The sequence below is a fragment of the Bubalus kerabau genome, chromosome 1, assembly GCF_029407905.1.
Source record: "Bubalus kerabau isolate K-KA32 ecotype Philippines breed swamp buffalo chromosome 1, PCC_UOA_SB_1v2, whole genome shotgun sequence".
In the NCBI taxonomy this organism is placed as follows: Eukaryota; Metazoa; Chordata; class Mammalia; order Artiodactyla; family Bovidae; genus Bubalus; species Bubalus kerabau.
Window position 1 is genome coordinate 231,842,791 of NC_073624.1, and position 22,711 is coordinate 231,865,501.

At 38.6% G+C, this 22,711-nt stretch overlaps 1 protein-coding gene across 4 annotated transcripts in view; it reads left to right on the forward strand.

Annotated features, from left to right (window-relative positions):
• Nucleotides 1–14,506, forward strand: part of G3BP1 (G3BP stress granule assembly factor 1) — a 31,167-nt gene extending 16,661 nt beyond the window's left edge. For 2 of the 4 annotated variants that reach the window (XM_055558992.1, XM_055558976.1), the window contains exons 5-12: nt 3,086–3,176; nt 3,962–4,055; nt 5,322–5,523; nt 6,746–6,847; nt 8,643–8,754; nt 8,970–9,098; nt 9,914–10,023; nt 13,009–14,506. In XM_055558992.1, the coding sequence (XP_055414967.1) occupies nt 3,086–3,176; nt 3,962–4,055; nt 5,322–5,523; nt 6,746–6,847; nt 8,643–8,754; nt 8,970–9,098; nt 9,914–10,023; nt 13,009–13,215 (1,047 nt within the window). In that variant the 3' untranslated portion in view covers nt 13,216–14,506. The remainder of the gene's footprint in view (nt 1–3,085; nt 3,177–3,961; nt 4,056–5,321; nt 5,524–6,745; nt 6,848–8,642; nt 8,755–8,969; nt 9,099–9,913; nt 10,024–13,008) is intronic. The other 2 variants (XM_055558985.1, XM_055558998.1) reach the window with 2 other exon arrangements.
• The last annotated feature ends 8,205 nt before the right edge of the window (nt 14,507–22,711 follow it).

The window sequence follows — 22,711 nt, forward strand, 5'->3', positions numbered from 1 at the left end:
ATTGTGTTTAGCTGTTATGTCTTTTGAGGCTCCTTTAATCTGCTGTAATTCATTAACCTTTTGTTTATCAAGATGTAGACTTAGCAGCAGCAGACATTTTTAAAGAGGACAATCAAGTTACCATGTAGAATGTGTCAGTTTAAATTGTCTGGTAGTTCCTTATTAGTTTTAGGTTATACGTGTCTTTCCGCATTTGATATCATTTAGTCCTATTATTTGGAGGCAATGGCACCCCACTCCAGTACTCTTGCTTGGCAAATCCCATGGACGGAGGAGCCTGGTAGGCTGCAGTCCATGGGGTCGCTAAGAGTCGGACACGACTGAGTGACTTCCCTTTAGCTTTTCACTTTCATGCATTGGAGAAGGAAATGGCAACCCACTCCAGTGTTCTTGCCTGGAGAATCCCAGGGACGGGGGGGCCTGGTGGGCTGCCGTCTATGGGGTCAGAGTCGGACACGACTGAAGTGACTTAGCAGTCCTATTATTACTGGAGAAGGCAATGGCAGCCCACTCCAGTACTCTTGCCTGGAAATCCATGGACGGAGGAGCCTGGTGGGCTGCTGTCTATGGGGTTGCATAGAGTCGGGCACAACTGAAGCAACTTAGCAGCAGCAGCAAAAACACATATTGGTTAGCAATGGAATTAAGAGAGTTGTAATAACTCTGAAGGACGTGAGATATTAGTTGCTCAGTCGTGTCTGACTTTTTGCGACCCCATGGACTATAGCCCACCAGGCTACTCTGCCCATGGAATTCTCCAGGCAACAATTCTTCAGTGGGTTGCCATTTTCTTCTCCAGGGGATCTTCCTGACCTAGGAATCAAACCCCAAATCCAGGCAGATTCTTTACCATCTGAGCCACCAGGGAACTCTACAGTTTTCTAAAAGGAGAGATGAAGGAGAAGAAAAGAATATGTGTGTGTATATATGTATATGTATATATATATGTGTGTGTGTATATATATATATGTATATATATATGTACATACACATAGCTTCCCTTGTAGCTCAGTTGGTAAAGAATCTGCCTGCAGTGCAGGAGACCCCCCTGGGTTCGATCCCTGGGTTGGGAAGATCCCCTGAAGAAGCAGGGGATGGCAACCCACTCCAGTATCCTTGCCTGGAAAATCTCATGGACAGAGGAGCCTGGTGGGCTCAGTCTATGGGGTCACAAAGAGTCGGGCACGACTGAGCGAGCGACTAACACTTACACTTAGTCCTATTGTTAGTATTACTTAGTTAAGGTGGTGGTCACCAGGTTGACATGTAAAGTTAATGTTTTTACTTTTTTCATCAGAATGTAAATTATGCTTGCTTCTTTTTTATTTATTTTATTTTTGGTTGCACTGACTCTTTGTTGCTGTCTCTACCTGGTGGCGAGCTGGGGCTACTCTTTATTACAATGGCTTCTCTTTTTGTGGAACACAGGTTCTTGGTGCGTGGGCTTCAGTAGTTGTGGCTCACGGGCTTAGTTGCTCCAGGGCTGTGGACTCTTCCCAGACCTGCATTGGCTCGATGGGTTCTTATCCTCTGTACCACCAGGGGATTCCTTGTGGGCTTCTTTGAGACTGTGCATGTACTTATGTTCTTCATCAAACTTTTTAGGTATTAGTTTTAAGCATTCATGAATTCTTGCTACTCTGATGGGTACAAATGGTGATCATCTAAATTTTTTTTTTTGTCTATTCGTTGGCATTCTACTGTAAGTAACTTTACCTTTTCTCCTATCATGGGATCTTTGTTTAATAGATTTAATTAATAACTTTTATTGATTTCTAAAATGTCCCAGATCTGCTAAGTGTGAACCCTTTTGAGTGGGTTTGGTTTTTTTGTTTGTTTGGGGGTTTTTTTGGAAACAGGGCACTCCATGGCACAGGAGGTTTCAGGATCACCTTGCATTTTCCCTGCTCCATCCTCTAACCCGGTTTTGGGATCAACTGTTTCTTTAAGGAGTCCTGGTTTTTTGTTTTTGTTTTTTTTTTTTAGTTATCATGAAAGGACCACAGGTTTATGTTGATTAATTGCATTTGAAGTGTCTTCTTGCCAGGTCCAGAATGAGCAAAGTTAGGAATCCTGTCTGTGATCTGTGTGAGCATGTGGAAGGGGCTCATGATGACTGGCTGGAAGTTTTCTCTAGAATTACCCTGAAGATAATGTTCTGTTGAAGGACAATGAATCTACAATCCCTGTTGTTTTACCGTTTAAATATAAACTCAGTTTGTTTGAAAAATCACGTGAAGTCAGCTTAGTCATGATTTCTTGAGAAGGCTTAGATTATCTGTAGTGTTAAAATTGTTGATTGACTTAAATATGCAAGAAATCATGGGATATTAATAAATTTACTTCTTATCTTTCAAGAGGAAGATTTCAATATTACCTAAGTATAATGGATTGTTTCATAAACTGTCTCATTTAATAATCAAAACTCTAGTTTGAGTCCGTATTCCTCATTTTACAGGTGAAGAAACAGTCTTAGAAATTGAATGACTAATAAATGACATAGATTTCAACATAAGTGTCTTATACCTAGGGTAGGCAAACCCTTTTAGCTATACCACATTTGAGTGCTTGTGTCAGTATTCTTGGATACAGATTTAGGGGATTTTAAAATATGTAGTTGGTAATAACGTATTTATTGTTCAAGAAATGATTTGAGATTTGGGCTTTGGCATCTTAAATAATTGGTCAATTTTTAGATATTCATCTGGTGGTATTTTAAGCACTCGGTATATATGAGTGCTTCTTAACAAACATGTTAAGTCTTAAAATCTTGGAGATTTTAACCTATTTGAGGGTAGAGCAAGGATCTTTTCCACCTTGACTTAAAATTTGAGCCTGGATAATTTTGTTGTCAGGGCTATCCTGTGCAATGTAGGATGCTTAGCAACATCCCTGCCCTCCACTCAGTACTTGTCAGTTCTACTCCTCGATGGGAGAACTGAAATGTCTCCAGAAGTTGCCAAATGTCTCTTGGGATGGGCAATAGTGCTATTAGTTGAGAACTAATGGCCCAGGGTAAGTTGATGTAGGGTAACTGTGTTTGAAAAGCCTGCTGATAAATGAAAACTTTTTGTTGGTATTACAGGGCTCTGTTGCAAATAAGTTCTATGTTCACAACGATATCTTCAGATACCAAGATGAAGTCTTTGGTGGCTTTATCACTGAACCTCAGGAGGGTAAGTTACTTGTCTAAATTTTTTTTTGGATGGCATCAGTTTGACTTGAAGAGAGTGTAAGTTTCTTGAATGGTTTAATAATTCTTTGTATTTTTCATTAGTAACTTTTAATTGTTAAGATATAAGAAATCTTGGCAATTTTAACCTACTTGAGGCCAACCGCTTAGTCTATGCCACTGGTATTGATGGGACACATTGAACTCCCAAGTTAGTAGACAGGTTATGGCAGCAGTAGTAGCATCTTGGTAGCAGTTTGCATAGGACTCTGCAGAAGTTTAGATGGTACCTCCACTGCAGTGGGGTGTGTTACTAGAGTGGAACCCTAAGTTTTAGGAATTGAAACCTTGTAATGGTCAGCAAATATGCCTGCCCATTGCTCTGGAGAGAGGCTGTATTTTAGTGTTTTCTATATGACTGAGGATTCTAAGTACTTTGTATTTATTTAAGGCTGTAATACAACAACCTTACAGATAAGTACGTAATGTACTGTTGTTCCCATTTAATAAACTAGGGCACAGGAGTCATTTCCTTGATGTCATATAGCTAGTTAGGTGGTAGAACATTTGTTGGATTACCTCAGATTCCATGCTTGTAATCCGGACATTAAAATAGCCTTAATTCTGTCCTTAAATCCTGTCTCATGATTTTATCCAGTTGCCCTATTTTATCTTTTATGTGTTATGTACTCATATCATTGCCTTTTTTTGTCAAGATGAACATTGTGAAAGTGAATATATTTGTGAATTAAGTGAACAGAAAGATGTTAAATTTTTTTTCTCATTTAGAATCTGAAGAAGAAGTAGAGGAGCCTGAAGAAAGACAGCAGACACCTGAGGTGGTACCTGATGATTCTGGAACTTTTTATGATCAAACTGTCAGGTAAGGAAAACTTTGTTCATCTGTCCAGAGCTGTGTGAAAACTTGAGTTGCGTAGTCTTGTTTGCTGGAGGGCAGCCATAATGCTCAGAATTGTCTTAGTGATAATTTCCCAGAAGAAAGGTTTTGCTTTTGGTGTCTAACATAAATATATAAAGCATGTTTAATATAGATTGCTCTCTGAGACCTACTTAAATAGTATCCATAAGTAGCTTTTTGGTTCAGTTTTTTTCTTCACCATAAGTGGAAATAGATTTGGGATTTATCAAGTGTTAATACATAAAGGCATAGCATTAAGTGCTTTGAGAGAACTAGAAGGTGTGATGGGACTGACTTTACTCACCTGGGTTGCTGGTTGAAAATGAAGATTCATTATCCTACCACAAGCCTACCAAATTAGAAGTTCAGGAGGAAAGCATATGCAGTTTTAAAAGACTGTTCCTATGACTTATGTGGAAGTTTAAGAACTGTTTTGAATTACAGCTGATTTTTTTTTCCTCCAAAATTCCTTGTGTTTTTAGTGTGAGAAAATGTTTGGGTTGTAAAAACCACATGACATTTTAACCATTTTCAAGTGTACTTTATAGTAGTGTGAAGTATATGCACACAGTTGTGCAACAGATATCTAGAACTTTTTATCTTACACAACTGAAACCATACCTATTAAACAGCTCCCTTTCCCCCCTGCCCACCGCCTATTAAGAGTTTTGTGATATGTAATAGGTAAACTGTGATAATTTGAGATTTTGAGAAACAATGGTCTGCTACTGCTGCTAAGTCGCTTCAGTCGTGTCTGACTCTATGCGACCCCATAGATGGCAGCCCACCAGGCTCCCCCGTCCCTGGGATTCTCCAGGCAAGAACACTGGAGTGGGTTGCCATTTCCTTCTCCAGTGCATGAAAGTGGAAAGTGAAAGTGAAGTCGCTCAGTCGTGTCTGACTCTTAGCGACCCCATGGACTGCAGCCCACCAGGCTCCTCCGTCCATGGATTTTCCAGGCAAGAGTACTGGAGTGGGGTGCCATCGCCTTCTCCAAACAATGGCCTAGTTCCTTTTGATATGCTTGATGCATTTACTTAATCAGAATCTAGCAAATCTGACTTGCTCATCGAGGGCTTTTCTGAAAAGTTCTCATGTTTGAATACTCAAATACATAATTTATAGATATTTGTGGGGAGGAGGGAGCTATTTTTAGGTTCAGGTCGCTATAGGAATTTCTTGCTAAATCAATGGAAGCAGAATGATATTTCTCAAATTTTACTGTGAAAGCAATGACTTAGAAGAACATTTAGAAGAACCTGTTGCTGAACCAGAGCCTGAACCGGAACCAGAACCAGAGCAGGAACCTGTATCTGAAGTCCAGGAGGAAAAGTCTGAGCCAGTCTTGGAAGAAACTGCTCCTGAGGATGTTCAGAAGAGTTCTTCTCCAGCACCAGCAGACATAGCCCAGACAGTGCAGGAGGACTTGAGAGTATGCAGCATGTCTTCAGTTTTATTCTGCTTCTTTCTGTTGTAAAAAATCTCTCTTCTCGTTTTTGTCGCTAGGATGACTTTTGTAGGTGAATTTTTGTATTCATTTGGGGAAATTCTTCCATATTGAACCATACCTCAGATAAGATGCATATTGCATTATAAAGTCAAAAGGAGTTTTTTCCCTCCTCTAAGGAAATTTGAATACTTTCAGACAAGAAGTTTTGGGTGCTATATTGTTGCCATATCAACAAACCTTCTTTTTAATACTACATTCAAATTGCATGTTACTATGTGCTTGTTACACAAAAAAAGGATAGTGTATCTTCAAAAAAATAACATGGCACAGCAGACTTTTCCCTGAAATCTAATTGAGGACAACTTTACAGTAGAAGTAGAAACTAATTGTAATATGTTCTAATTAGAATAACTGATTTCAAAAGTTTGAAGCTTTTCAGTTACCTCTCATGAGTCACAACAGGATGATACTGGCTGAATTCACAGGACCTTTACAGCTGATGCTCTGTGAAGGAGTATGTTTTAGGGCTGTATTTATGCAGCCAGGGTTCTTAAATTGTTATTTGTCTAAGAGTTATTAAGTGTCTTGAAATTTTCTGAGCATTATTCTATGGGAACTGTCAGTAACCTCCCTGGTTTGTAGTTTGCTGTTCTGTATAAGATAGGTGTGTAGGTGAGTAGTAAAGAGAAATGGTGACATAACTATAGCTTGCAGGTGGAAAATTATGTTTACTGGAGTGAGAGTAGATGACAAATTAGGTGGTTTAACTGTAGTAGTCCTGGAGAGAGGTAATGACATCTTGGATTAGGGTCATGGCAGTGAAGATGAAGAGATAAGAGGTAAATAAGATCTGGTGATTTTGGTACTGATTGAAATAATTCAAGAAAATTCTAAAGTTGGTATAATTGGATCATAGAGTGAGAATATCAAAGGAGGAAGAGCTGGCTTTGGAGGGAGAATTTTCTTGGATTCACAAACTTGAAATTTAGTGGAAGTAGCTGCTCATATTTTGCTGATACTTGATAAGACCTAAGGAATTTTAGTACTAAATTTTAAGTGCTGGGGCAAAGGAATCTCACGCTACTTAGAAACCATCTTGCCTCTTGAGAATGTGATACACATATAATGTACAACAAATCAAAAGCCTAGAACTTTTATATTGTTTTGCTAAGTATTATAACAACTCATGGTGGTATTCCCTTAGACCTTTTCTTGGGCATCTGTGACCAGTAAGAACCTTCCACCCAGTGGAGCTGTTCCAGTTACTGGGATACCCCCACATGTTGTTAAAGTACCAGCTTCACAGGTGAGTTTATAATTAAATTTGCATGTTAGGCAAATTTACTTATATTTTCACGTAATGTGAATTTAGAGAGGTTTAACAGATAAGACAGGGTTCCCTGATGGCTCAGTGATAAAGAATCCACCTGCCAGTGCAGGAGACACAGGTTCGATCCCTGGGTTGGGAAGATGCCCTGGAGAAGGAAATGGCCACCCACTCCAGTATTCTTGCCTGGAGAATTCCATGGACAGAGGAGCCTGGCAGGCTACCGTCCATGGGGTCACAAAGAGTTGGACACGACTTGGCAACTCAAGAACAGCAACAGCAACAAACAAGGCAGAGGAGAATGGGTATAAGGTGATTTTTAATGTGTTTTTATTTTTGTTTGTTTGGGTTTTTTGGAGGGAATGGTGAGAGAACTCAAGAATTGTTATTTTCTAGTTTTAAACCTTATTTGCCGAGGTCCAGCCCCGGCTGATCCAGGGTATTCGAAGGAGAGATGGCTAGGCGACCTATTCAAATGTTAATTAGAGATAATAAAGAGTAATAAAAAGAGGATAGCTCAGTAGGAAAATTCAGTGGAGAAAAGAAGCTGAGTGGCTTGGTTTACGTGGAAAATCAATATAACCCGTGACACCAGGTTAGCTCTGACCACGGAGGCCGCAGGCGCCCTCTCGAATAGCAGAAGGTGCCCCACCTTAGACACCTTCTCGAGTGGGTCTTAGAAGCCCAGGCAAATAATTGTTGCAGAGGATATCCGCGCTCCAGATGGACACTCAGCTGGAAGTTAAAGGGAAGAATGACATGGGGAGACCAAGCGTTGGTGAGCAAGGCCCGTAGCTTTATTTTCAACAGGGGCTTATATACCCTAAGTTACACATAGAGGATAATAGGGGATGCAAAGTCAACAGTCTTTGATGTTTATCAAAAACCAGGGTTTCTTTCCTGCAAATTTATTGTATACAAATGGTTTAGGTGATTTACATCATCTTCTGGCCAGAGGCCTATTAACATTTTGACTCTTGACAAGGACTTATCAACAAAGACTTATTTTCTCTAAGAGTAATTATTTTAAGGTTTGGCGCCATCTTTCGAAGATAAAATTACATTCCTATAGGGTGGATGTGTAATGGGTTTACAAAGGAAAGAATTTATTACCTTAAGGGTCTAAAGTTACTAACACCAAGGCCACTACTTATTTTTTCTACATACCAACTATATTAATTAATACACATTCAAGGATACAATACAGGGGATGTGGAAACTTGGCAGCAAGCATTGGCTCATCAATGAAATCTTTTACTAGTTTTATTCGGACAGTTTCTAACTCTCTGAGAGGCTCTAAGCTATTTGAATATCTTAAGCTTCCCGTGCCTCTAGAGGCTGGGAGACTGTAAACAATCGTATGCATAGCTGTAGGTGTCCGGGTAAACTTGTCAGGCGAGTTAGAGAGCCATCTGAGGGGTTTGGATTTAAACACTCCTAATTTTCCAGGAACTTTATTAATTGGAGCTGTAAGTTAACTCTTTGACAGAGAGAGTGAGATGGTGGTGGGGGACAGCCCCCAGTAAAGTCAGAGGTGAGAGCACAAAGCAATAAAGTAGGCAGACTCTGGTTTTTTGGGGGTAGATGCTCGAGAATATCTGGGGGCACTCCCGAGGCTCGATCCCGCCTTTGCGTATGCCGAGCCTCCTTCCTCATGACCTTTGTCACGAGTGGAATGTCTCTCGCCGGCTCCCGGCACTTATTGTTGGTTAGAACACTTAAAAAGGAAAAAAAAAGATAAGCTTGCTTTGATTTTGATGCATACATTTTTCAGCCTCGCCCGGAGTCTAAGCCTGAATCTCAGATTCCACTTCAGAGGCCTCAGAGGGATCAGAGGGTGCGAGAACAGCGAATAAATGTTCCTCCCCAGAGGGGACCCAGACCAGGTGAGAGCTCAGAAGGGCTTCTCTACGCTGGGCATGTTGAGGATGAGAGCTTGTTTTGGGAGGGCAGTTGATATTTGTGGGTACTTAGATTTAAAAATACATTGCAGAGTGAATTGAATTATCTGTGTTTAGGGGTAGAGAGAAAACTGTTGAATGGAACAGTTACTGCAAGGTGTCTTCTTTCTCATTCCTTGCTGTTTTTGTTTCCTCTTCAGTCCGTGAGGCTGGTGAGCAAGGCGATGTGGAACCCCGAAGAATTGTGAGACACCCTGACAGTCACCAGCTCTTCATTGGCAACCTGCCTCATGAGGTGGATAAATCAGAGCTTAAAGACTTTTTTCAAAGTAGGTTATTAAGGTTTTTTTTTCCATCTTTTTTTAAGATTTAGTTTTAATTGGAAGATAATTGCTTTACAGCGTTGTGTTGGCTTCTGCCACACAACAATGTGAATCACGCCTCGTATACATACGCACCCTCCCTCTTGAACCTCCCTCCCACTCACGTTGAGTTTTAAACACTAGATTCATCTGCTGTCCAATAGAAATAGAAGATAGTCACATATGTAATTTTAAGTTTTCTAGTAACACTTTATTTTTTTTAAGATATATTTATTTATTTGACTGCGCTGGGTCTTAGTTGCTGCACTTGGGCCTTCTCTAGTCATGGTGCACGAGCTTCTCTTTGCAGTGGCTTATTGCGGAGCACCAGCTCTAGGGTGCTTGGGCTTCAGTAGTTGTGACACACAGGCTTAGCTGCTCTGCGGCATGTGGGATCTTCCCGGACCAGGGATCAAACCCCTGTCACCTGCATTGGCAGGCAGATTCTTAACCACTAGATCACCCTGTAGTTACAGTTTCAGTTCAGTTCAGTTGCTCAGTCGTGCCCGACTCTTAGAACTGGACAATTAAATTAGTATTTCACTTAACCTAGTGTGTCTAAGACATTATCTGAATATATGTAAACATGAGATATTTTCCATGATCCTGTTGTAAGTCTTTGAAATCCTGTGTGTGTGTTGGCACACAGGGCACATCTTTCAGAGTAGCCACAGATTACGTTCCCTATAGCCACATGTGCCTGGTGGCTGTTGGTGGACAATGTGCATGTAATACTTTTAAAAGTGTTCTAACTTATTTGAGAATCTGTGTTTCACTTGCAGATTATGGGAATGTGGTAGAACTGCGTATTAACAGTGGTGGGAAATTACCCAATTTTGGGTTTGTTGTGTTTGATGATTCTGAGCCTGTTCAGAAGGTGCTTAGCAACAGGGTAAGCAATTTTTCATCTTGTATTTTTTTTTTATTTTAATGTATTCATCCATCCTTAAATCTGTGTCTTACATGTAAAGTGCAATTTATTCCAACCTGTCTGGGTAATATTTTTCATCATGTTTAACCATTGTTAAAAGAACTGCCTGGGAACTTAGCAAAACAAAAGTATCATATAAATAGTTTTTGCCTAAGTTGCGTGATGGAGAGTGAAGTAACTGTGGTTGCCAGTACTCTGAGATTTATGCAGTTCCTTTATTCGTTGTAAGAGATGAATGAAGCACTATGTGTCTTTTAGCCAAGAACTTAGAATCAGTTTGTTTACCAGCTATACTTGAAGTTTTCCTATGTAACTGTTCGGGTATAACTACGAGGAGCGTCTCCTTTTGTTCTTTAACTTGTCTGGGTTTGGAGTCAGTCTACCTTCTCCAGTAGTAGAGGAATTTGTAGAATTGGAGTCTTGTTTCTGTGTCCTTATAGAGTCCTTTCCTTCCCCCACATCTTTCATTAGCAAAAAAGCTCTGTAGTAGTAGTCGTTGTAGAGAAAAACAAAGATATAAATACTGTTAATTTACTGAGATGGGTGTGGGCATTTTAAGACCTCACTTTTTTTTAATTGAGGTGAAATTCACATAACAAAATTAAACATTTTAAAGGGTACAATTCAGTGACATTTAATACACATTGTTGTGCAACCATCACCTGTCTAGTTGCAAACAGTTTCATCAAGAGTAAGTCCCTTACCCATTAAGCAGTCTCTGCCCATATCCTCTCTCCCCAGCCCCTGGCAACCACTAGTCTATTTTGAGTCTCTGCCAGTTAAAGCTTACACATTTTATTAACCATGTTAGTTAGAAATGGTGCAGATCATTATTTCCCAGTGGTTCTCCAGAATGTCTGATGTTCTCCAGAATGTTAGTGGATATACTACAAAGTTTAATGCTGTGGTTATAAGTTAGCCTTCATTTGGAAATGTGCATTATCTATCAAACTGTTTGACCACTATTTTTGTGAAGCATCTCCTGCAAAACACTGAGAAATGTGGAGAAAATAATGGCTTATCTCACCCAGAACACAGGAATACTGAACCCAGAAATGTCCTGAAGGCCTTGTTGTAAATTCACCATTAAGCATGTGATAGTTCAGTGGTCACACTTTTTGGTGCAGCCTTGAATTTGTATTTTCAATGGTGTGATAATCCCAGTGGGGCCAAACAAGGTCAGAGCTGATTGCTTCCTAGTTAATTATCCAAGAGGAGGGCTTTGGTGTTTCATTGACGGCATGTGGGTGAGTCATGGTATCTTTAGGCATAAGAATTGTTGAAGTAAAGTTCCTCAGAAAGGGGTGTATGTCTGGTACCTTTTTTCATTCAGATTGCTTCTGTCCTTTTGATACCTCGTTAGAGATGTCTTCTATAACTACCTTTTAAAATATCTGCAGTCACAACCTCTTATCTTTCAGGATTAAAATACTTCTGTTTTTCTCACTGTATGTAGAACATTGCCAGGAATAGCACTTCATATTAATGTGTATGATTTATATAGTGTATATATAAAATATTTGTAATATTGGATGTGTTAAGATATTTATATATATACAAATATATGCTTAATCAGAATATAAAATTTAAATTAGAATCAGAGCTCAAAAGGGACTTCCCTGCCCAACCCCTGTGCAGGTTTCCTCACATGCACTTTCAGATCATGTCTGTGTACTTTGGGAGCTTCAAATGTAGCTTGCTTTAGGTGGCTCAGACAGTAAAGAAACTGCCTGCAAGGTTTTAGATACAGGTTCGATCCCTGGGTCAGGAAGATCCCCTGGAGAAGGGAATGGCAACCCACTCCAGTGTTCTTGCCTGGAGAATTCCATGGACAGAGGAGCCTGGTGGGCTACAGTCTATGGGGTTGCAAAGAGTTGGACATAACTGAGCAAGAAATGAGTTGGACATGACTGAGCGACTAACACTTAGCCTCACCTCACTGTCTGGGTAGAAGTTTACCTTATTCCCTTCAGCAGTTTTTTGTGTACAGAAATAGCTTGTAGAATATAACTGGTGACTGTCCATGCTGTGTAGACTGAGTGCTTATACTTTGCTGTCAGTATGCCTGGGTTTACATTGCTCTTCTGTCACTCACTAGACTTGTGACCTGTGTAGTATGTGTTCTTTAACCTCCCTAGTACCAGTTTGCTGGTCTATATAAAATAGTTGTGATAATAACCCTTGAAGGGTTGTTGTGAAGATTAAAAGAGATAATAAAAGTGAAGTATATAGAACACTTCTGCATAGTAAGAACTGTTAGGTATTTATTTTGAAAAAATACTTCTGTTAGAAAACCACAGAGTGCCCGCAAGGAACATAAATTGAGTTGATTGAAATCGTGAGTAACCCTTTGTTTACTATAGTTCTTTTGGCAAAAAAGAAGACCCAAGACTTTTTCCCCCTGCACTAAGATCTAGTATTGTTATTTTAGTATTTTCCCAAATTCTGTTAAGGCAAATTGCATTTTCTTAAGGTTATATTGAAATGAAATTCATGATGTTTTTGAGATGTATGTGTACTTTGCATAAACATGTACAGCAAAATCTTGCCACATTACATGATGATGGGATTTTATTCTAAGTCTCCCAGTCCCTGGAGAAGGTGGCAATTTTTATTTATATCCCACTTACATAATTCTATGAGAAGGTAAGGTTTACTTTAATAAGAGTTACCTGTACTGCTGTGTACAAGTGGACTTTTAAACTTTTGAACTAACTTGAATACCTAATCGCTTTTTCATGTATCTGTTAATGGAAAAATTACATGTTCTGAGTTTGAGACAAAAAGTGAACTGTGAGAAGACAGCTGATTTGTAAGCTGCTGATTCTTTGTTTTTCTTTTTCTAGCTTTCTTTTATCTTTGAGAGCTAGCTCATAAGCTCTTCTGCTACTCTTTTGAGAGTAGTTCATAAGCACTCTGTAAATTTGTTCACCTTGATTCTTACAGCCCATCATGTTCAGAGGAGAGGTCCGTCTGAATGTGGAAGAAAAGAAGACTCGAGCTGCCCGTGAAGGGGACCGCCGGGATAACCGCCTGCGGGGGCCTGGAGGCCCTCGAGGTGGGCTGGGTGGTGGCATGAGAGGCCCACCTCGTGGAGGCATGGTGCAGAAACCAGGATTTGGAGTGGGCAGGAGCATTGCTCCAAGGCAGTGAATTGCTCTTCACCAGTCTTCAGGCAGCAGTACAAACTAGCTCCCACAGAATGATGAATTTCTTCAGCCAACCTTGGTATCTTGGAATAAGATCCTAGTCTATCATAAACTGCTTAAGTTTGTACAATTTTACTTTTTGTGTTAATGGTGTGTGCTCCTTCTCTCCCCTGCCCCCCACCTTTTAGTCCTTCACTTCCAATTTTGTGGAATATTTTAGGAAAAATGGATTTTTAAAGAAGAAAAAAAAAAGACTGAATTTCTTTGCTTTATTTGCATATACAGACTGGATTTTTTTTTTTTTTTTAACAGTTTCCCCAAAGGAATGTGTCTTGCTTCTTACTGACATTTGGTATGTTTCATTCATTGGACTATTTCTTACTTACTTTCTGTGTATTTCAAAAGCCTGTGAGAACTACAGGATTTGATAAACATTTTGAAGACCGGAGAAACCCAAATTGTTTTCCTCTTTGAGAGTCATGACTATCTTCTGGTGTGGAGAAATTGCCATTGGAAAAATTGACAATTTTGATTCTCGTTGATGTGGTTAAAAACTGAATAAAAGGTGTTCGAGTTTTCTTTTAAAACATGATCACAAAACAGTTCTAAAATCTACTGTTTTTGACATTGGAATTTAAGTTGTGAGATAGGTTTAAATGTCTAGAATGCAACTGATAAGCTTTTCTTGAATTGTTTTTTTTTGAAGTAGAGTTTTTTTCATGTTTAATTTGTATTTGTAAAAAAAGAAAAAAGAACAAAAAAAAATTTCCAAATCTAAGTAACACAAAACCAGAGCAAAACTGTTGTGCCTTCTATTTATCTTTGATTCCAGTCTTGGCAATTGTTTAAAGAAAATAATAAAAAAAAGAAAGACCCCTAGATTTGTTCTATCAGGTTCAGAGTATGTTGGGAATTATGACCCCTTTTTTACCCTGTATGTCTTGTGTGCCTTTGTTATGCCTTATTCTGAAATTGAGTTTCAAACTGGAATGCCTTTGAGTACAGATGCTTCTGTAGAGTCCTTTGACCTGAATAGTTCAGTATTTGTATTAAGTTTTATTTCAGTGTCTATTCAGAATCCTAATCATAGCCCGTAAGAAAGAATGTGACATTAATGTTGGACTTTGATGGTGTGCTTGAGTGAGTGCTAGGTGTTTTTTTTTTTTTTTTTAATTTTAATCATAGCCATATGGTAAATTTTCTGTTTTGTTATGGTTCCCTTTTCCTGGTGGGCATGCAGTGGGTATTTCTTGGAAATGGCCAATTTTTATTAAAACGTTTCTGGAAGATCTGGCGATATAGACTAATACTCGTTTTGCATGGTGTGTGTTGAGTGCTGTGTGTGAGATGGGTGAAGGCTTTGTTCACACATTTGTGTAGCAAGCCTTTGTGTGATAACTTGTCACTACCAATTGAAGGGCAATGAGGTTGTCAACTTAAACTTATTTTTTTTTAACAGTGTTCATCTTTAAGACTATTGTTTGAGGCTAGTATATTAGTAGGAATAGGAATGTTTTGCTGTACTGGGAAACTAGGTTTACTGAAGGGCGTAATGTTAAATGAAGTTTTTGATGTTATCAGTTGGTCCTTAGTACCGCAAATATTTGAAAATTGGCAACATCTCCTTCATATATAACAACATAAAAAAACTTACATAACTGAATCCCGTAGCTGGTTTTTGGGTCAGTTTAAACAACTAGTTGGTAACCACTTCATTTGGCCCAGAATTAGAAGAAATTCAGCTTGTACTTTTGTAGCTTATATTAAGCTTGTAGTAGAAAGAAGAAAATTTAGCCTGAGTTATTTTTGAGGAAAAAAATTAAGTTGCAGTAACTATTAGGTGATAAAATATAGATAACCTAGAAATCATTTTTCATAAGTGAATACTAAACCATACATTTCTAAATGTTTTTCCTCCTCAGAGCGGAGCTTTAAGGGCACTAACTAAATACAGTGTTTCTCAACTTGGGGCTATTGTTCTATCCTAGAGGACATGCAGAAATTTGTGGGGTTTTTTGGTGGGGAGATGGGTGGAGGGAGATGCATACCCTGCATCTGGTGTTTGGTGAATGGGGGCCAGTGATGCCAAAATGCTCTTGGAAAATGAAGCAGCCCCACTGAGAACACAGGGAATCCTTACTCCTGTAATTCATGGTGGGTAGAATGGTGGAATAGGATAACTGGAGTGAAGACTCATTCCTTTGAAATAGAGTCTCAGAAAAATAGCAACTAGAAATCTCTCAGGAATTATAGTAACAACTACTGTAAGTAATTAATCCCAACTTTACTTTATTTGTACCAATTGTGTGTGTGTTGTGTTTTAATTTGGAGAGGTAGCAATATACTATATGCTGCTTGTAATTTATTGCAGGGAATTCCTGCATAATTTCACAAAAGGTTGCTTCAGTAATTTCAAGTTACCGTAATTGGGACATTGTGGTGTTGTGACTTGCATTGGACTTTATAAATAGGATTCAGCACCCTGGTTAACATTCAAGTATCTAGCTATCACTGATTACATTTATTGCTGAATGTAATAAACATGTTACCCTAGGTACACATCTATTCACATGTTTCACAGTTAGTGAAAATAAAATAGATGAGGGCAAGATTTTCTGTAGGGAGCATCACCTCATCACATTCAACATAATTTTTTGTCTGTTGGAATGGCCCCAACATGTAATTCTTTTCTCCTGAGCTTAAAACCCTTCACACATGAACATTTTAGCTAAGGTACACTAGTTTGGTTCAGTAGATCTCAGTCTTTTAAGACCTGTTGAAAATAAATAGACCTTTGACTGTACAAAAATAATTTTGTTTGCTTTTATATTGAGGGCCGTTTTGTGTTTTCCTGTGTTCTCAACATTTTGAGTTATTGCTGCGAAGTGGTGAAATGGATAATGCAAGAATAATTGTTAGGTTTTGGATCAGTAGGTTTCTACCACCATGTTAGTTGAATTGCACTTTAGTTTTAGGTTAGACAACTAAATTTTTCACAGCTATACCCTGTGAATTAGGTGTGATTCCCCTCCCAAAGTAGTAGGTGAAGAAAGTACATCACGAACCTCTATGTAGTAGGAGCAGATTGGCGTCCAAAACTGATGCTTTTTTTCTAGAACCATAGTGCCTACCTATATTTACATTTGAATACCATTAAGGGAATAGGGCATGAAATAACTACAGTGTAGAGACTTGAGTCTGCAAAACTTTCAGGTCAAGACTAGCATTACCATTTTCTATTTCCATGAGGGTAAAGTAGTTAAACATTAATTTTGTAGGGCTTCTTTTTATTTGCAGACTGTATTGTAACACATTGCTATTGAATTACTAGATTATTTTCTCATCTGGTTTGGTAATACATTTAGTACAATTTAATCTGGATGTGGAAGACAATATTTTTAGCATCATCCAGGTTAGTTTAGTTGTGTTTTATGCTTATAACTGCCATCCTCTGATACTTTTCTTCATCCTTTTATTTGAGAAACCTGGTAGAGTTAGTGATTTAGTGGAGAACGTGGCACTTTATAGATACCGTTTGTTAGAATATATGAAAATTTCTTTCTATGAAGTTTAAATTTGTAGTCCATTGTTTCTCTTGTGGCTTATTTTAGGTAAGTTGTTTGCATTTGTCAAATCTACTGATCTATAAAAATAATTTTTATATTAAAGCTTTATTTTTGTGCTACTTAAAAGAATCTCTGTAGGAGCTGTATACGAATTACACAGTTGTTGAACTTTTAGTTTAGCAATTTTGAATCTTGTAAAAGAAGCAACTTCAACATTTATTTGAATATGGAGTTCTAGCTAAGTGCCTAATGTACCACAGATTGGCAGTGGACAGTTAGAGGTAGTCTTTTGCAAATGTTTTAGAAACCTTAAAGAATGTGTTAGAAACTTAGCAATATTTTATTTGGGATGGGTTGTAGGTTAAAGTTGCTTGTCATGTAGTACTAGATCATTAAATGAGGACTTCTGGTTTTAGGGTAGTAATACCTTTTGGAATTTGTGTTTACTGTAATATCAAGGTTCTGGGGACCATAGATGGGCTTATGAACTTACTAGACTGAATTAAAGATACAGTGGCACATGTGAGATAAAACTTTTATTTTTATTATTTTTAGTGGATATGTATCTAACTCTGGATGATGCTGAAATTAGATTGCTTTGCTCATGCTTTCCTGAAGCAGTCTTTAATAATGGCCTGAATGAGTGAAAAGTTGATTAAAGGTGGCCTACAACCCTTAACCAGTTTTACTTTTGATCATGCTTATGTATTGGCTTAGAATCAAAGTTGTTGTCTTTTGATTGCATGACTTTCGAAGTCTCTCCTCTTCAGTTTCCACTCAAACATGGTAGCCCCCAGTGAGAAGAATATAGTATTGGAAATCAGTTCTCTTGTTACTTCCATAAACCATGTGACCTGGTCAGTTACAGAAATCTATGCAGGGTTATTACTTTGAAATGTGTCCAGTGTCACAGATTCCTAAGGGACTTGTATCCATTCAGTGTGTCTTTGTTTTGTTTTGTTTTGTTTTTTTAAAAGTAAGTGATGCTTACCCAAAAATTCACTATTGAAGTACTTCAGCAAGTATTTATTTTTCAGAAACCCACTTGTGGGAAGTTTTCCTGTATTTTTGGTAGTAATTAGAGGGATGATTATATCATTTAATATGGATATAGTTTTAACTATTGCTGTAATTAACCACTTTGGTTACTGATACTCTCCCCAAGTTTTGTTGTCACCTGTTTGGGTTTGGTTTAGATTCTTAAATGTTTTTATGAGGAGTGTGTGTACAATGATTTGGCCCTTTTAAATGAAGACATAAGGAATTAGGAAAGAAGGGACTTCCTTTAAAGATTCAGTGTACAATTTAAGTAGACTATGTAGAACATAACATTGTGTTAAAAATAAATTTGCATAGGTATCTACATAGGTTTTCAAGAAGAGTGGGATAGGGGTGGAATTTAGCTGATGCAATATGAATAATTTATGGTTTATATAAAAGAAAATCATAATTTTAAGTGAGAAACTATTTCTGTAAAGTTTTTTTTTCCCCCCTGTACTGATGGTTATCACAAGAAACAGGAGGAGACTCCTAGATTTCTTAGAATAGCAGTGCTGGAAAGGACTAAGGTGATTTGTATAACCCTTGCAATTTTCAAAAGGTGGATGACTCAGGTGACTAGTACAGCACGTTCAGGAGTTTCCAGCCCTGCCTGCGTTTGCTTTAGTAAGCCAAAGCTGTTAAAAGGTAGGATGTGGGGAGAAAAGGGAAGGAGCCACACTGTATGCTTATCCAGTTGCTTCATTAGCTCAGTTTTCATACCCACGTGTTTTGTTTTCTTCCAACTGTTTTAATGCCCCGTTCCAGGGCCTTTTGTCAATACGGACATTAACTTGTGTTCCCCTCAGGGATGGGTTTACTACTAGCCGTCAGAAAGCTATTGGGTATCCTAATGTGTTAATAGCTGAAACTCAGCTGTAATTTTCTCCTAAACCTGTCAGCATTTTGCATTCTGTACATTGTGGTGCTTTCCCCACCTTGTATTGTTACAACTGTAAGCTCCTAAGGGGCAGCAATTTGGTCTTAGCCATATACCCTGTTCAGTGCCTGGCAGCACCATGTTTGAATCAGGGTCCTAATCTGCCTTTCCAGTGGTTTTTCCTATTCTTCATGGAAGGATGTGTATGGTTTGCTGACAAGCTAGGTATTGCTGATTCCGTGGCTTCAAGTGCCTTCACTCCCCTGAAGATAGACTTGTATCTGCATTCTCCCTGCCTCCCCTCCCCCGCCACCTCCCATCTCTTACCATCAAAATCTTTTTTCCAAGACCTTGTTCAAGAGCTTTTTTTTTCTCCCTAAGAGAAAGGATGTCTTAAGATGTCTTAGGAGAGGTTAATTCATTACCCTGTGGGGGTTGGTCTGTCCAGAATTTGAAGTAAGGAGCAAATTTATTTTCATCTGCTTTTCTTCCACATTGTCCCTCCTGTTGGAAATTCTATCCCAATCTTCATTTTGAAATGTGTTCCTAGAATATTTAATACCTTTCTCTTAGCTTATAACTTACGCCTTCAACCTAGAACTAGAACATACCATAATCTGGAGGACAAGGACTGGAGGATTAATCCATTCCTCCTGGAGGTACATGAAAATGAAAGCACCCTTAAATGAGGACTCACTCAGTTGAATAATGTATTCCTGTTTTCATGCTTATGAGGGAGGCATGCCTAGGGATTGGGCATAATTCAGTAAATTATAGGCATCACGCATTTCATATCGGAGGGGATTAGTGTGAAACTAATTCAGTAAATTATAGGCATCACGCATTTTATATCGGAGGGGTGGGCAGAAGAGGGAGAAGTCACTGGTCATTTTGAAGTACTTCCATCCCTGGTCTGGGCAATTACCTGTTTCTTTCTGATTGCGCCCAGTATATCCTGGGCATTTTGTGTTGACGCGCAGGAGCTGTATGTGCCAAGTTTCATTGTACACCCTTTCTCACTGTGCACCCACTCCGTTCTCAGTTTGCCATCACCCGTGCTACAAGTCAAAGCCACCCTAGTCACCTGCTTCCTGTCTCCTAACTCCTTACATCCTGTCTCCAGCTAATTCCTGTCAGTTCTACCTCAGCAGTCTTTCACATCCTTCCTCCTCACTTCCTTTCAGTGGCCTCTCAGCTTTCTTTACCTCTTTCTACTTCCAGTCTACTTTCTACACAACGTTAGATTCATCTTACTGAAACCTAGCTCTGACCATGTATCCCATGTACGTGTTCTGTCTTCTGCTAGACTGTAAGCTCCTTATGGGCAGGATCTGTGTTTCAGTCATCTTTGTATCCCATAGCACCTATCAATAAATATATCTTGAATGAACAGCATAAAGCCTTGTCTTAAGTGAAATGATGTTTTCCAGATGATACATAGGTTTCTCTCGGGTAATTGCAAGATTTCAAAAGTGCTCCTAATATCAAGTTGGTTAAGTAGTAACAACTATGACTTAACCACAGGGAAAATTTCAGAAAACTTTTAATTTTTTTCCATTGGAATCAGCATGGATGTGTGTATATGGATGGTTCAATAAATATATTTTTATATATACATGTATCACAGAAAGTTTACATTCCATCTTCAAACTGCAGAAATAGATTTTTTTTTACAAGCCAAAAAATAACTGCCATAACATTTATGACTTCATGCAAAAAACAGGGTTGAATAAGGGACAAAGGGGAATTGGTTGTTCAAGGTTAAGAGTCCAGGGAGAAGTAAAAATATACAATAAGGAGGCGATTGCTTAACACGCTGCTTAAGGTGGTAGCCAAACAAATCCTTAACTGCAGCATTAAGGCCATACCAAGTTTATACATATATACAAAGAAATTTCCATATAAAAGACATACTATCACATTTTCTTCCAGGAAAGGATGAGGAGCTTTGTGAGTAATTCTGACCCAGTTTTCCAGGCCTGTTCATTGTTTAAGATGTCCCCAGGCTACTGAGAAATGTCTTCTACTTTGGCTAGTTGTCAGTTACTGCTGTGTGGGCTTGTGATTTTTGCAGTCTCTTACAGGGAACTATGAATTATTTTGAACCTCTTCCATCATGGATGATGAAGCATTTAGCAGCTTAGCTAACACTGCCCAATCCAGCATAATTTTTACATCTCCCCAAAAGTACTGTAATTACAATCAGAATTGTAATTTGCATTTGTCTTACCTGTAACAGACTCTACAGTCAGTGTTGGCATTGTGACCTGAAGAACTACACGGTGCCTTTCTATTCTTTGGAGTTAAAAGAAAACTTTTTGAATAAAGTGTAATGACCAGAGTGTGAGGTTTCAGGTAACAACCCCTAGAGTCACCGAAAGTTAATAACTTTGTTTTTGTTGGCGGCGCCACAAGGCATGCAGGAACTCAGTTCCCAACCAGGGATCAAGCCCATGCCACCTGCAATGGAAGCAGAATCTTGATCACTGGACACCTCCCAGGGAAGGTCCCTTAGTAATCAACTTTTATCTCCACTGTATCACACATTTAAGTTGGCAGTTACCTTTTCGGAAAAAAGGAAATGTAAAATTACTTGCAGAAGTATCATACATGGGATTTGCTCTTCTGCCTAAACATCAAGTCAGGAAACTTTTAAGACAAAGGGCAGATCTTTTGTGCAAATATCTACATGAGTTAAATGGGGAAAGCTTGAAGGGCAAGTCCTTTGGAGCTGACTTCCAGTGATGCAGAAGTCATTTACTTTGGCAAGGTTGAGGGGAAATCTTGAGATTGGCCCATCTCAGTGAATGAATCATGTCCCCTCCCACCCCCCCAAAAAAGAAAGTCTAAGATAAATTATGTAAATAAGGTACAGTGACTGAGCATTTATTTGATAATGTTATCACTCATTTTGGAATGTTGTAGATTAATCTAACTGCTTTTTCATTAATGTTGACTTAGCTATGAATTGGATATCAAATAGTCCTGTTCATCCCCAGTTGTCTATGGGCCAGTTTCCAAGTAGGGCCTTAGGGCATTCACAACTTTGGTTGCAAGGTAATTCGTCATGTCCCATGTTCCCTGGGTCAGTCAAGTTTGAGAATGAGGTCTCTGGAAATGGCTTGTCCGGACGAGGACCAGATAATGTGTGGTTTGGAAGCACTTTAGTATGTCTGAACACTTAGAAAGTGAGCAGTCACTGTACTTTGCAAATGTACTTCACCCAGAATGACACTAGTTAATTTACATTGCTTGCAGTGATTTGAAACATTCTAGATAAACTGAGTTTGGACTGATCCAGACAATGAGACAGGGATACACTTTGGCAACCTTACCTCCAGGCATAAAATCATTAAGGGTTTTGTCTTAGACACTTTGTGGTTCATGTTGTACATGTCAAGTCTAATTACAACAGTGAAGGTGTGTATTGCATTGTTTTTCAAACTTATTTGCAGGCTGCTCAAGTCAGTTGGTGTGTTTGTCTTGAAAGTAGAACTTGGCTATTTAACTTGCTTTGAAAAAAAAAACTTTTTTAAGAACATTGTACTTTTGTTTAATGTGTGCAAAAATCACATTGGGTAGGTATTTTATCTGTGTCCAATATACTAAGTAGCAAAGATGCACACTTTGGGATTTAATTTACTCATCTCATTTTAACTGTTGTTAGTGCTGAAAATATAATGGATCCAATATGGGAAGATTGAACCATCAAAATACGAAATAGTCTGGATTTAAAAAATGCTCTGAAATGCATTGTGGTATGTCCATTTTTTTTTTTTTTTCTGTCTCTTACGTAGTCTGGCTAAATGACATGTTGAGCATGGTACACCTTTAAATGAGGTAGAAATATATCTAATGTGGGAAAAACTGAGTTTAGCAAAGTGATTATTTGATACGTAAGCACCACTTCTAAAAGAGACTTGGGGCAGTCTTTCATTTACTAGGATAGGTAATACTAACCTTCTCTTTCCCAAAAATATTCTTTCTGAAGAAAGGTAAATCATTCAGAAAGAAAC